At 41.4% G+C, this 16,812-nt stretch overlaps 1 protein-coding gene across 1 annotated transcript; it reads right to left on the bottom strand.

Moving 5' to 3' along the window:
* Positions 1–10: 10 nt before the first annotated feature.
* Positions 11–15,937, bottom strand: LOC139443467 (uncharacterized protein CXorf65 homolog). The gene is made up of 2 exons (XM_071224451.1): positions 15,600–15,937; positions 11–811 (listed from the first exon to the last, which is right to left on the bottom strand). Exons 1-2 carry the CDS (start codon positions 15,739–15,741, stop codon positions 495–497), a joined length of 459 nt encoding a protein of 152 aa, XP_071080552.1. The 5' UTR covers positions 15,742–15,937; the 3' UTR covers positions 11–494.
* Positions 15,938–16,812: the final 875 nt, after the last annotated feature.

Below are 16,812 nucleotides of genomic sequence, written 5' to 3'. Positions count from 1 at the left end.
CCCATTTTTTCAATTTTCTAATTACCCAGGGCACATATTATGGCGAATACTGTAGTTGACAAGAGGCTCATAAGGTACCCTTTCTGTATACAGTCTGTGATTTCGAATGACCACTGATGTCAAGGCCAGACAAGTCAAGGACAAGGTTATTCATCCAAAAAACATGTAGGCTTGAACATCAACAAGATCATAGGCATTGTGACAATTTTGTGTTGACGCTAACACAGTCATTAGCATATCTTGAATGTATTCATTGATTGACTGTTCGTTGACACTTGAGATCATACATCACAACATCTAAACTTCTTATATATCTGGACACACAGTTTGATAACATTTCAATAAATATACTCATGTTGAGGAAGTTATCAGCCATACCAAACAAGACCTGACTTTTCCTTACAAATCAAGGTACAACTTGCATTCAAAACACACTTAGTGTAAATATTGGCCATGTAAGGAACTGAATGATTGAACTGAACAAGACATCAGTGTCACTTCTTTCGGGAAGTCCTCTTTGATGTTCTCTGTGACCTCAACCTTCCGGCAGGACTGGGGGACTTGCTGCCAGTGCGGCGAGTCTTCTTCTTCTCCACCTCCTGGACATGCACATGGTAGTTGGGAAACTGTTTGGCATACTCCTCCAGGAGGGGCATGTACTGGAAGGTGGGGGTGGGGGTGGAGGACCGGTCCCCAGGGCTCAGTTCGTTGTCCTGCACCACCTCCTTCTGGACCAGGATGTAGGTGGTGTGAGAATCCAGGAACTTGGTGGCATACTCGTTCTTGTGGAGATCCAGATCTTTCACCAGGCCTGGAATGAACACAAGAAAATATATGTGAGTTGTCTTTACAAATTACCAACTACACAAAGTGTGCTTTTAAGACTTTAGGTAATAACTAAAGAATATGTTTTCAGATGTCTAAGATATGCTACTCAAAATTTGGTAAGGATCAATTTTTGATGATATATATAAAAAATATCCAACAAATAAAGATTGAAATATCCTGGTACACAATGATTAGGCAACCCCATAGGTCCTCGATTTCATGATGAATGGACAGAGTGGAACTGGAATTGATTGAAAACCTTTGTTCGGATGTATGAATCATAGCACATCATTATCAGAGAGCACAACATTTGCTATTGAGGATTGCAACAGCTGAATGCATTTATTCCCCCTCCAGGTCAAAGATGTCGTTTGACAAACGAAGAATTAGCAGATGCATAGACATCATTGAAACTGGGTCAACACAAGGTCATGTTGCAGACCTCTTTTGCACTAGCCAAAGCATGAGTAACTCGACAAAGCTTTGCTGAAGAGTGTCAATCCAGGACTGGGAGCATGAGAAGACGGTGCCAGGCTGTGATCGCAATACGTGGATCACATATGCGCTTTTCTTTTAAAAAAATTTGTTTTTGTGATGTTTTGAGGTTTCAGTTTGGTCCGATACTCTCATTTTGACGGGTGATCTGACTGATTATTGGTCACATGTTGTTGTTGTCGTTTTGTGGCACATGACCACGGACTTTTGTTCATTGAACATGTCTTCGAGCAATATTGTATTTGCTTATTTCAACAGATGCACACAATTTGAAGTAAATGTATTATCTTTTAAACTGGTGATCCTTAGCTAACTTCGAGTAGTCAAAGCGTATACAGCTCAGATAAAGATAAAGGCAGTTTATATTTATACCCATCAAGGCACAAGGGTTACAATATTCCTTGATACCACGTTCATATGGGAAGATATCCATTAAACATTTTGTAGGCAATAATTGACTTGTTCGTTGCCATGAACCACCAGTTTTATAAAAATCCCTGTACATATAGATGCCCATAACAAAGTGTGCTTGTTGTTTACGCCGCAATCAGGTACATTCAAGCTTTATAACGGCGGTCTGTAAACAATCTAGTCTGGACAACCCAGTGATTGATATCATGAGCATTGATCAAGGCCATTGGGATACGATGACATGATTCAACCAAGCCTGTCCACCCTATCCCGTTAGTCGCCTCACGGCAAGCGTGGGTTGCTGAGGACCGTTTCTTTACCTGGATCTTCAGGGTCCCATTACAAAGTGTACCCTGTTAAATAAGGGCCTGCCATTGGCTCGAGGTGTTTTGGGTGACAAACATTAAACTGTAAACTGATCTTGACAGAATAATGCGTGGCAGAGAGGCGTGAGCCTCGCTTTAAGTCTTGATTGTGTAATACAGTCAACAAGTCGCATGCTCAAGCAACGCCGGTTAATCTCGATGTGCCATGTTATCGCATGGCCGTGACGACTGCATAACAAGCCCCAGTTTGTTGTCTAGCATGCACAGCGTTGTTGTGTTAAGTAATTACTTCACTGTCGGCAGATATCGCCAATGTTACAACGTTCATACAATCGACCTTGATATTGTAAAATCAGAGGAGATTGTTTGCGGTATTTCCCCGTAGGGGTGGAAATAAATCCTGGTACGGATTTTCATGGAAAAGGGCATTTCTGTTGTGTAACACTATGTATAATTGATCCGCGGAAAGAAAATCAAGACAGGCACATATGTTTTTATCATTTGCTTCATCAATTAGGTTCGTTTTTTGTGAAAGTCGGGCCACCCTGAAAATTGGCAATTGTCCAAAGTGCACAGTCACTGTAATGTGATAAATCATTATACAGAAATAACACTTCTTTGAATGAATCTGGTCTAGATGCAATTTTGAGGTTAAACCATATGAATTTGTAGCTGCATGCAGACATTTTGTTTAAATACCTTACACAGAATGTGAACTCTACCCAAACCACAACGCCAGTGGGTCTCTAATAACCCGATCATCAATCAGCCATATTTGCTTCTTACACTGAACCCTGACACTGCGTCAAGTGAAGGCAAATATGCTGTCTGGCTCAGGGAAGCTCTATGTTAACACATTAACCTTTTATTCAAGCTTCTTAAGTGCCTCTAAATGGGAGACATGGATGTGTTTGAATTTCCAATATTATTTTCAAACAGTGCGAGATAAAGTATTCTCCGGTACATTTTAACAATGGCAGGTCGTCAATCTGTTAACTCAAGTTCCAACACAGAAGGTCCGTGTAAGTTGATATGGCGGTGGGGGTGCCGGAAAGGCGTAACAATTGACTCACGATTTCATCTAATTCACGTGAAGCACGTAGACTTGCTTAATGGAACGAGGAAATAGAAACTTTATTGAACATAATAACAGTAGGAACTTAATTATTTGATAGGCAAATTTGGGTGAAAGACCTATGTCGGTTTATCTGTTTTTTTAGTGTTATCATATCTAGAGCATGATCACAGGAACTCATTGGTCACCCGAGAAGATCCGGGGTAGAGTAGCTCTTCAGCAACCCATGCTTGCCGTAAGAAGTGACTAACGGGATCGGGTGGTCAGGCTCGCTGACTTGGTTGATGCATATCATCGTATCCCAAATGCGTGGATCGATGCTCATGATGTCAATCACTGGATTGTCTGGTCCAGACTCGATTATTTACAGGCTGCCGTCATAGAGCTGGAATATTGCTGAGTGCGGCGTTAAACAACAAACAATCAATCGTTATTGGTCAGTAAATAAAATATTTACCCCCTCAAAAATATATATAATTAAAAGGATGGACCGGTAATGCATACATATATAACCTTTGGAGGGGAATACGGTCGTAATTCTTACCAGAAGAGTGAGTTTTGGTTTTACGCCGCTTTTTGCAATTTTCCAGCAATATCACGGCGGGGGACACCAGAATTGGGCGTCACACATTGTACCCATGTCGGGAATCGAACCCGGGTCTTCAGCGTGACGAGCGAACGCTTTAACCACTAGACTACCCGACCGCCCCCTTACCAGAAGAAGAAGAAGAAGAAGAAGAAGTATATTCATGAATGAAGGCCAGAGTAAATATACGAGGTGCCAGACAGTCCCAGCTAATTCTCTTGGGTAATGTGATCATGTGTTGTTTTGACCTTCCATGCATTTCTTTTACCATCGATACTGAAATGAACACTGCCGGCTCCTGGCGCTTTGAGAAATAACTATATTCTTGTTGTTAGATCCGGGTTAGAATAGCTCTTCAGCAAAACATGCTTGTCTTAAGAGATTAACGTTGGTCAGGCTCGCTGTCGTCGTATCCCGTAGATCGCTGCTCATGGTGTAAATCACTGGATTGTGTGGTTCAGACTCGATTATTTATAGACCGCCATCATATATATTAGTAGCTGGAATATTGCTGTGTGCCGTGTTAATCAACAACAAACACAAATCGTTGTTGCACGCAGGAAACATATGATCATGGGTTCGAATCCCGGTTCGCCCCGATTATGTTTCTTGGTTTGTCAGCACCATACCCGTGCTCGTGGGTTTCACCAAAGTGGTAAACGTCTAAGACCTGCATCACTTCGGGCTTTCCTCCCACATTAAGCTGACACGACGTAATATAACTGGAATACTGTTAAAAGCGGCGTTAAACCCAACTCACTCACTCACTATTTGTACACACTGGTCCTAAACGTGTCCACCTTAATCCGTGGTTGGAAATTTACTCTTACCCATGGCACCACAACATCATTATTAACACACGGGGTTGTGACGACCCCCGTGTTTACGGCGAGGCTCCTCCATGGTGTCCCGCCACAAAGCACTCCCAAAGTTTGGACCAGGAAGGTGGACATGGCAATGAATAAACACTTTCACAGAGCACAAGGGAAGGTCAGATGTGAGATGGCCAATTTATTAAGCCTGTTGTTGTCCCGATATATGCGGGAGTGTTTATTTATGTCCCTTCGACCTCCCGTGGTTTCAAAAACATTTCTGCGACGACATTAACAAGACATTTTCTACGCGGTAGTATGGCAGTTATAGTGCTTAGAAGTCATTTACTTTCAAAGGTTTGCTAATCTCTATGTGACGTAGGGCAACGAATCGGTTTATCATCGGGTTATGCGTACTTGAGTAGGGGGCAGCAGTACACTTGTACTTCAAATGAAGACATGTGTATACTGGTATATGCAATGAAACGAACTCCATTTTCTCGATATATCGTTTAAGTCGAAGAAGAAACTTTATGATCCGTCACTAGGTGGTGGGGTAGCCAAGTGTTTATAGCGTTCGCTCGTCACATCGACAATGTGTGAAACCCTTTTCAGATTTATCCTGTCGTGAAATTGCTGAAAGCGACCTAAAACCATTCTCACTCACTCAACCTCACTGTGGTCTAAAGCAACACTGCCCTGGTCTTGGTCTGGTCTTGGAACTATGGATATCTCAATCTGCACTCTTCGTAATAATTCTGCTTGGTGTACTACAGCGTAGACTGTCGTAACACCGAGATCGCTTTCATGTACAATTGATTGAGCTGTGGATGTATTGCAAACATCGATGACAAATAGCAATAGTTTACATCGTCGCACTCGGAAATAGTCACCCCATATGAAGGCGCCCTGTGAATCATCAAGACTGGACTACATGAACAAGATAAAAAAACAGTGTTTTTATGAGCAACGTCCGACGAAATCTGGTTACGATGACACGCAAGTCACTGAGTCTGACCCCCCACCAACCCCAACCCCCTACCCTCACGATCCATTAGGTCACCTCTTGCGACCAGCATTGGTTGCTGGGGACCTGTTCTAACCTGCATTCCCCATGTGTTGTTTCAATGTACTATGGCTGATAATTACAGTCAACCAACACATGACCTTTTGTTTTTGTTTACAACATATCATGAAGACAACTTCATAACTTTACATCAATTTATTATTAGAGGGCAAGGTCGGTCCAATGCGTCGCATTTCACTGTGCAGAGTTGCGTCCCTTAGCCACGCCAGGTTACGCTGGTTGTTGTTTCCGATCCAAGGTACGAACCGATTATTCATGGTCCAAGGTCTGTTGTGTGTTACACCAAAGTGGCAATAGTAACTTCCGCTGACATGCCGTGAAATACCGGTTAGAACACCATAAAACCAAACTCACTTACTCATCTTTGTTTGTTTGTTTGTTTGTTGTTAACGCCGCACTCAGCAATATTCCAGCTTTATGACGGCGGTCTGTAAATAATCGAGTCTGGACCAGACAGTCAAGTGATTGAAATCATGAGCATCGATCCACGCAAATGAGATACGATAACATGCATCAACCAAGTCAGCGAGCTTGACCACCCGATCCCGTTAGTCGCCTCTTACGACAAGCATAGTCGCCTTTTACGGCAAGCATGGGTTGCTGAAGACCTTTTCTAACCCGGATTTTCATGGGTGTCACTTATTCATCTACACGTATATACGAAAGCTAGCATGTTCGTGAATAACCTTGATCTTGCTAAACGTGCATTTGAGCCACAGTGGGTCCTGTGCCTCGTTCCACAAAGCGATCTTAGTGCTAAGTTGATCGTAACTTCCGTTCTTTTACACAGACTTACGATAGTCTAAACGTTAAGATCGCTTTGTGGAACGGGCCCCCCGGGGTCCCGTCGAAGCATGCACTCTTGTGTTATCATAAACAGGCACTGTGAAATACAACCCTTCATGTTTATGTTGGCTGGCTGAGGCAGATTTGAGTGTAGTGTTTTGAACGTTGATAGTGCACAAGCCTCATGGCGGGCGGTGTTTATTGGATTGCGAAGAATCTTTGAACGCATTGGTACCAATCGATTTGTGATGCTCAATGTTTGGCAAACATTAGGATTTGACAACCGTGGCTTGATATAACGGTGTCCTTATTAGATCGTATCGCCTTAACTTTGGTAACAGAATGACGGCTACGTGCTCATGAACAGGTAATAATGTCATATGGTTCAGAACATATTGGTTTAAGATAACTCGATAACAGTGCCCATGTTGGGATAACATGTTATTATGCCACTCATTAATGAGATAACACAATGAAAGCAGTGTGCTATATGAGATAACACAATGGTAGCAGTGTACTACATGATATAACACAATAGAAGCAGTTTGCTACATGATATAGCACAATAGAAGCAGTTTGCTACATGAGATAATATCAGTGTGCTATATGAGATAACACAATGGTAGCAGTGCACTACATGATATGACACAGTGATAGCAGTGTACTACATGATATAACACAATAGAAGCAGTTTGCTACATGAGATAATATCAGTGTGCTATATGAGATAACACAATGGTAGCAGTGTGCTACATGAGATATAACACAATGGTAGCAGTGTACTACATGATATAACACAATAGAAGCAGTTTGCTACATGAGATAATATCAGTGTGCTATATGAGATAACACAATGGTAGCAGTGTGCTACATGAGATATAACACAATGGTAGCAGTGTACTACATGATATAACACAATAGAAGCAGTTTGCTACATGAGATAATATCAGTGTGCTATATGAGATAACACAATGGTAGCAGTGTGCTACATGAGATATAACACAATGGTAGCAGTGTACTACATGAGATAACACAACGATAGCAGTTTGCTGCATGTGATAACACAACGATAGCATTGAGCTGCATGTGATAACACAATGGTAGCAGTGTGCTGCATGTGATAACACAATGGTAGCAGTGTGCTGCATGTGATAACACAATGGTAGCAGTGTGCTGCATGTGATAACAATGGTAGCAGTAGTAAAGTATGTGGCACGGACTAGTTGTTAAATACTCTCCTTGACCTTACAAATGTCACAATACATCGGATCGTTCAAAAAGCATGTATCGTCAAGAATTCAATAACAGAAGAAAAACAAACAAGTTAATTCGTTTCGTGTGTAACCAGATGGCAGCCATACATCTCCGATAGGTCATTCGGAACCTTCAACAGAGAATGAACGTGTAACGGCAGCAGTAAGCACGTCGTGATTTATTGTGCCAATAATTGTTGGAAGTACATGCCATAAATCACACAAATTGGAAGTATTGTATACGTCAAGTGCACACTTTATGGTTTATACCCGATGTGGTATTACCTATTCCAAACACCTGAGAACTGGTCACACACCATTCGGAGATATCCCGACATCGGGTATTTGACGTGTAACCTGTAAGGATAGCTGCGTGGGATCACCGGTTGTATTGATGGCATGGGTCGTGTCTTCGTGTATCTGGTATATCTGCTTCTAGCGACACTGTATGATCAACAGAGCATAGAGGAGACAACACCACTTAGAGAATCGTCGGGAAGTAGTGAGTGAGTAGGGTTTTACGCCGCTATTAACAGTATTCCAGTTATATCACGGCGTGTCAGTTTAATGTGTGAGGAAAGCCCGAAGTGATGCAGGTCTCAGACGTTTACCGCTTCAGTGAAACCCACGAGCACGGGTATGGTGCTGACAAACCTAGAAACATAATCGGGGCGAACCGGGATTCGAACCCACAATCATAGGTGTCTGGCGTGCCCAAGGGACGCAACTCTGCATAGCGAATCGCGGCGCCTTAGACGGCTGGGCCACCCGTGCCCCTTCGTTTGGCAGTAATGAAGGGGGCATCGGAATGAACGAAAGAATAGACTCATTTGGTTAAATATCGTCTTCACCGACATACACTGATCTGATATAGCGACCCTTCATTCAAATGTAACGTAAGGGGCGTTTAACACCTCAAATTCACTCCTTTCAGTATTATCATGCGTATATGTGTATACAGTATTCCAGACACGGTACGGAGTCACTTATTAGTCTGAACCTCCATTAGTTTAACCTTACCTCCATATTTTCAACATGTCGGCCTGAATACGCGGGCGCATCCATGCCGCTTTTGTACGGAGACTTATCTATCGGCTTTTGTACGGAAACGTATCTATTGGCTTTTGTACGGGGGCGTATCTATTGTTTTTTGTACGGAAACGTATCTATTGGCTTTTGCATGGAGGCGTATCTATTGAATTTTGTACGGAGACGTGTCTATTGGCTTATGTACGGAAACGTATCAATTTGCTTTTGTACTGAAACGTATCTATTTGCTTTTGTACGGGGGCGTATCTAATAGCTTTTGTACGGAGACGTATCTATTGGCTTTTGTACGGGAGCGTATCTATTAGCTTTTGTACGGAGACGTATCTATTGGCTTTTGTACGGAGGCGTATCTATTGGCTTTTGTACGGAGACGTATCTATTTGCTTTTGTACGGGAGCTTATCTAGTGTTTTTTGTAAGGAAACGTATCTAATGGCTTTTGTCCGGAGACGTATCTAGTGGCTTGTCACTTACGTACAGTGCTGCATTCTATCAAGTTTGTTTTAGTGTGTTAGTAAGTCTCAAATATCGGGACCAGTTTCACGAAGCGCTACGACTGTCGTAGTGCTGCGACAGTTTCGTGAAACAATATCCTGTAGAGGAACGTGACATATGTTTGCAATTGTGAGTGGTCGGCTGGTATTAATTCAATATCCTATTCGGTGACAGATGTTATTCGCATTGCAACAGTAAACACCTGAAGCAGTGTCCTGCGAATCGTAAGGTGCCAAACATTCTGCTGGATCACACACATACAGTAAACTACGGTTATAACGAACAAGCATATAACGAACTGACCGATATAACGAACATATGTTGTATAAATGCTGTATATATGATCATAACGAGCTACGGTTATTACGAACTAAAATTAGTGGTCCCTTCGAGTTCGTTATAAAAGTAGTTTACTGTAGTATGTAAGTAACTTCGTGTCCGAACACATGCCACACATATAAACAAACTCAAAACAAAACTGTCAATAAATAATACCAAAATGATAATAAAGTGGTGTTTTGTTTGTTATTAATACTTTAGCATTCCTTTTATTTTATTTGTACCTTTGATTTGTTGCTCATATAATGATTGATTTGAATCACTAAATAAAACATAACGAAACTACTGAAATAAATGGTGTGAGAGAGTCGAGAGGTATACTATAACAGAAGATAGGTACATGCTCCAGATGAAGCATACATTTACATACTAGCACTGTATATTTGAAGGCGAGGTGGACAAGCGGTCCAATCAGCCAGGCGCTGAGTGAGTGAGTGAGTTGGGTTTAACGCCACTTTTAACAGTATTCCAGTTATATCACGGCGTGTCAGCTTAATGTAGGAGGAAAGCCCGAAGTGGTGCAGGACTCAGATGTTTACCGCTTCACCACTTAGAGAATCGTCGGGAAGTAGTGAGTGAGTAGGGTTTTACGCCGCTATTAACAGTATTCCAGTTATATCACGGCGTGTCAGTTTAATGTGTGAGGAAAGCCCGAAGTGATGCAGGTCTCAGACGTTTACCGCTTCAGTGAAACCCACGAGCTAGGGTATGGTGCTGACAAACCTAGAAACATAATCTGGGCGAACCGGGATTCGAACCCACAATCATAGGTTTCTGGCGTGCACAAGGGACGCAACTCTGAACAGCGAATTGCAGCGCCTTAGACGACTTGGCCCCCCGGGCCCCCGCCAGGTGCTGAGATCGTATCCCGTTAGTGACCGGGTTGTTATTCAACTTTGGGATCAACAACTGTACAGTCTTTACATGCAGTGTTGTCGATATCCCTATTGTACAGTACATACACCTTGTGCACCAATTACCAATTACGTATATAACTTGGACACAAGGGCAACCGAGCACTGGATAGTCATGTGCTATCGCTATAACGTTTAAAGCTTGTGTGTGTCGTTACCATAACAACCATAGGTTATCGTCTTTATTTCGGGTAATATTGTCATGCTAGTATTATTCATGCTCTTTTTATTATCGCAGTGTTTGGAAACACATAAAGATCAATGTAGGTTAATGCCTATTCCGATGCAGGGATAGATGATGCAACTCGGTCATCGGTGTACAACCCCTTGATAAGTGTGGGTCGCCGATGCAATTTCCGCATTCTGATGATGGCTGGGTTTATAATGCTGCATATTCAGACACTAATGCCGAAGATTCAGTCAAATATCACTTGGACCCAAAGTAAACAAATGCATTAACGTATACATCTCTCATGGCAATAACACAGCTACTACTAGATGTAATAATAATAATCATCATCATCTTTATTATCGCCAGCGTCGTCATCATCATCGTCATCATCATCATCATCAATGCTCATGATATCAATCACTGGTTCGTATTGTCTTGACTCTATTACGTACAGAATTACGTGTTACAACTGGAATTATATTGCCTGTGATGTAACACAACATTCATTTAGGTGTTCCCCGTGAAGATACGGGTTACAGCTGGTCTTCAGCATCCCATGCTTGTCGTAATGCCCCCTTTCACTACAACCACGAATACCCCGAATCAGCCCGAATCGAAAACTTTCGAAATGTTTCCTTGGTGTGAGATATTGATACTCAATGTTTCCTTTGTGTGAGATATTGATACTCAATGTCTCCCAATGTGGCTAATCGGGTTGAAAAATATTAAGAATGCCAGGAATGGGTTAAGAAATATGTACGAATTACAAGATTCATGTATGGATGGGATTCGAACCACGGACCTTCTGATCAGACGCCTTGTCCACATGACCAAAGAGGTTAAACCCGTCAGCAAGCTGACAAGGTAAGGATGTCATCTGTGGGATGATTCCACGCCCTGCTACACACGATTTGTAAGAATCACCTACAGTAAGTTACGAATATGCTGAATGTTGTTCTTACTAAATTCTTATTATTCTAATTCTAAATTTTGACAAACAAAAACTTTCTCGTCGATTCGACGAACTCCCGCGAAGTGTACGAATGTTTGGGGATCAAATAAGATTCATTTAAGAACTTCAAGAAATGATTGATATTTATCTACGAACTTGAAATATTTCCTATTCGGGGTGATTCGGGATATTCGTGGTCGTAGTGAAACGGGGGCCTAAGAGGCGACTGTGCATGTAAGATTAGTTGTTGTTTCGACAAGCACCGGTTCTACCTCGGATCTTCACGGGTTGCTTGTTAGAGGCAACTAACGGGATCGCGTGGTCAGGCTCGCTGACTTGGATGATGCATGTCATCGTATCCCAATTGCTTAGATCGAATCTCATGACATCAATGACTGGATTATCCGGTCCAGACTCGATTATATACAGACCACCGTCATATAGCTGGAATGTTGTTGAGTGCGGCATTAAACAACAAACAAACAAAACAAACACATTCTGATGTCCTCTTCCTTCAGATTTGGCCATCGTTGACAAAGACACTTATAACGCTGAGCTTAAATTGACAGTTTACATATCCATTCTGTACCTCAATCCTACATTCAATAATTCTATCGAACCCTTCAATCCTCTCCATACTAAATCAGTAAATTATTTATATATTTGACAAGATGGTAATGGACACAGAATGACCAGCTTTGGCTCCTGAATAATATGTAGGTCAATGGAACTCAATGTAGATCAATATCGATCAATACTATCGATTAAGTAAGTCCCTGATTTGTTCCGAGATTGTCGATGGTATATTGTGCTGGGTACTGAAGCGATATTGGTTTCTTTATGTGACTCGAAGCCCCAGTGACATATTCAACAAACAGGCATTATATCATTCAAGTCTGATGGATAGACCGGCGACACGGCCAAGGCAATGCTATTCCCCTATTCATATGTCATATGTGTGTTTGAAGACGTACTGATAAGAAACTTGTCTTTGATAAAACAAAATGTTTCAATAGAGTTAAAGTTGGAAGTGGATTATGGTGAGAGATTGGAATTCTACAGGGGTAGATGTTGGTTCTTTGATATACACTCAAGGTATAGATCTGTCAGTGTAGTATCGTCACCTGCCTGTCACACAGTTGTGTGTTAACATGTACCGCTCAGTTAAAGAATTGACAGGTATTGCTATGTCGAGGTTTCAACAAATTCGCTTCAGTTGCCATTGGGGGGGGCCTCTTGTTCGCATTGTTGATGTTATGTTTTAAAGGTTACTTTTTGTTTGTTTGTTGTTTAACGCCCGTACTCATCAATATTCCAGCTATATGAAGGCAGTCTGTAAATAGTCGAGTCTGGACCAGACAATCCAATGATTGACATCATGAGCATCGATCTATGCAATTGGGATCGATGAATAGCATCAACGAAGTCAGAGATCCTGACCACCAGAACCCGTTAGTCGCCTCTTACGACAAGCATGGGTTGCTGAAGACCTATTCTATCCCGGATCTTCACGTGTGGGGTTACATTTTAAAACTATGTTTACATAGTTTATTACCTGTTGATAAGACCTGCATCATTTCGGCCTTTCCTCTCACGTTAAGCTGACACGCCATGATATAACTGGAATACTCACTCTCTCGCTAAGTTGTGTGTTTTGATAACAATATAATATGGGTTATATAACTTATCTGTTTACGGGGCGGTCGGGCCGGGTAGCCTAGTGGTTAAAGCGTTCGCTCGTCACGCTGAAGACCCGGGTTCGATTGCCGACATGGGTACGATGTGTGAAGCCCATTTCTGGTGTCCCCCGCCGTGATATTGCTGGAATATTGCTAAAAGCGTTGTAAAACCATACTCCCTCACTCATTCATTATCTGTTTACGTCTTTTCTAAGTTACGTCTTTTCGCCAGTACTCTAGGATCAGCGAATGGCGTGCGCGACAGCAGTCGGTTGATGGGCACACATTCCCTGGGACTGAGAAAAACACCGCAATGTCTCCTAGGAGTTACTGAGATATATACTGCTGAGTGTCCTTGTTTGAGTAAGTGGGATACTTCTAGAAGGATATCAGTGTTGCCTTTGTGGTTCAAATGCACTCAATCTTTCCTTTGTGAGAGACATTGATACTCAATGTTTCCTTGGTGTTAGATATTGGTACTCAATCTTTCCTTGGTGTGAGATATTGATACTTAATGTTTCCTTGGTGAGAGATATTGATACTCAATGTTTCCTTGCTATGAGATATTGATACTCATTGTGTCCTTGGTGTGAGATATTGATACTCAATGTTTCCATGGCGTGAGACATTGATACCCAATTTCTCCTTGGTGTGAGACATTGATCCTCAATGTTTCCTTGGTGAGAGATATTGATACTCAATGTTTCCTTGGTGTGAGGTATTGATACTCAATCTTTCCTTGGTGTGAGATATTGATACTCAATGTTTCCTTGGTGTCAGACATTGATACTCAGTGTTTTTACATATAAATTTAAGTAAATGTTTGTCAGATGGTTCGTTTGCTGTGTATATGTCTTGTTTGTTCCTTTTTTCGCTTTTTATATTTTATATCTCCTATGTTGTAAACTACTCAAAAGTAAAGTACCACCCGATTATTTCATATGACAAAAATTAATCTGTCATGACAGTCATAGTTATTCTATGGCATGACAGATTAACTGCAGTAATATGAGCAATTCGAGTGCTCCTTAACTTATTTTAAGTAGTATATTTTATCCCCGTTGTGCACTCCGCTGTTGTACAGTCTACTACTGCGAAACCCACCGTGTTCATACGCGCAACATTACTTATTAAAAAGTAGAGTGAAACACAATACTCTAATATCGATCTAACAGCGATAATTTCCCTCAGTAGTTATATTTTAATAACCGAACACATACTTTGCTCTGCGTTAAATCAATACAGGAACTTAAAATGAAAACATGTATAATTTATGCAGCCAATATATATTTATATTGATATATCAGAAGACGCTTCCTTTGTCAATGGAAATATATCGCGCCGACATACAGAGGTGACAGCCAGTCCACACATTGACAGCGCGTCTACACACCATACAGCACAGCGAGAGATGATCAAGTGTGTGATCTATGCCTCTTTGATGACCTCAGAGTTAATAAGGAACAAGCAGAGCCAGGCGGTAGGTGACGCGGTACTCGGATGAGCGAGCAACGGTAGTGATTTCTCCATGGTTGGGTCCCCTCAGCATAGATTTTAACAATTGTTTGTCGGATACTGTAGAAACTAACAGTAAACAGTGATGTTTACACGCCGAGAAAGAAATATAATTTGTATTATGTTTGGCTAACGGTCCAGAAAGGTAATGATTAAAAAGTGTATTATTGTCAAAGTGTTAAGTACTTATTCTGGTGAACTTGATAAAAACATATATGTTGATCAAACGTATGTGGTTATATAATTTCACAATTATGTAATACAAGGCAGTAATGTATATATACCTACATAAATTCATAAAATATTTGGTATTAAATATACAATAGATACGTAATTTCTATTACACACTTTCCAAGCACAGCTAACTGTACTCTTAAAACTTAGGCTTGAACGCGTCTGAGAACGGATCACAATCGTTAATACCAATGACCAGCTTATAATATACGGGTAATCCAAATAATGTCGTGTAATACACGGGTTGTCCATCTATTGTAGTGAATCACCGTGTTTGGCCAACAGACATTAACCTGATCACCAACACCCGTATCAAAACTACCCATTTATCAATACTCCTGATTGACGACTTACGTCAAATGTGACTGATCGCTTTACGTCAGCTGGGCTCGTTCTTAAGTCAAGAGACTCCCAGCACCAGCATAAAGCGCACGTATTATAAGTGCAGGTCAAATAAAACGCTGGCTGCTAATACTCTTACTGGTACATGCGGATCATAGTAATCCGTCGGCTTAGCTGCAACAGAGGCAGGAAGAAAATATCTGACACCAGCGTTATGTGAACATGTGTGCAATAAAAAAAACAACTTACCTGTTTCGTCTGATAGATCGAGTATCACTCCCGTGTTTCCATATCCAGCTCGCTTCTTTATACTGTTAAGCAGGTTGACCACAGCACAGCTAGGGTTGCACAGCAGTGATTCATTTTTGCCGTATTTCACAATAATAAACATTTTTTGGGTATTTTTTTCACTAAAAATATGATAAATCCACAAAGTTGTTATTTTGTGTCGTCAGTTGAATATAATGTTCTTTTTCTCACAAAAGACATCATTGACTAGACATGAAGAGTGTTACGGTGTCATTAAACCGTACATATACACAGTCCCATAGATAAAGTATTGACGGCCCGTCTCACGTCTCTCTCGCGTCGACCTCACACATGCTATGAGCTTGTCGCGTTGCAAGGGACGCTCTGGAGGGCCTAGCGGCCGTTGTAACGCCTGCTCTGATTGGTCGGTGTGTTGTCTGGTATCTTGAGATCGGCACTGCCTGACCCTTCAGGCAAGTTTATCATATTCGGTGGTGAGTTACACTCCGTGGGGGTGTAGATACGAAGCGAACTCTCAAACAGGTGTCGTATTTACCCGGTGACCTACATTACTGAAATGAAATCAGTGACTGAAACAAATACATAGACTTCGAAGTTAAAGATAACATTAATCGTAACTTTTCAATCACATAATTAGATAGTATATCAATGAATGATCGATTGTTCAATTTATTTCGAGTTATGGAATGATGCTGACTCGATATATGTGTTTGTTTGTTATTCATCGCCGCACTCAACAATATTCCAACGATATGACCAGACAATCCAGTGATTGACATCATGCACATCAATCTACGTCATTGGGATACGATGACCTGCATCAACCAAGTCAGCGAGCCTGACCACCCGATCCCGTTAGTCGCCTCTTATGACAAGCGTGGGTTGCTTCATGAAGACCACGGTGATCTTACGGATCTTCACGGGTCGACCCCCTTTAAGAGTTGCCTGTTTAAATGAGATTAATAAATGTGTTTTCAGACGAGTACACGTTAAACATACTACTCAAAAGAAGTTAAAGACCACACGATTATTTCATATTACTATAGCTAATCTGTCATTCCAACTATAACATGAAAAAAGTATGTTCTTTAACTTCGTCTGGGAAGTATATGTTATTTTTTCATCCCAAAAGATCAGTATGCGTCAGGAACTAAATATACACAGTACATATATCATAAGCGGACTAATGAAT

The sequence above is a fragment of the Haliotis cracherodii genome, unplaced genomic scaffold (assembly GCF_022045235.1).
Source record: "Haliotis cracherodii isolate W230 unplaced genomic scaffold, xgHalCrac1.p SCAF_5, whole genome shotgun sequence".
Taxonomy (NCBI): Eukaryota; Metazoa; Mollusca; class Gastropoda; order Lepetellida; family Haliotidae; genus Haliotis; species Haliotis cracherodii.
The sequence above is the reverse complement of the archived record's forward strand: the minus strand, read 5'-3'. Positions and strand labels throughout refer to the sequence as shown.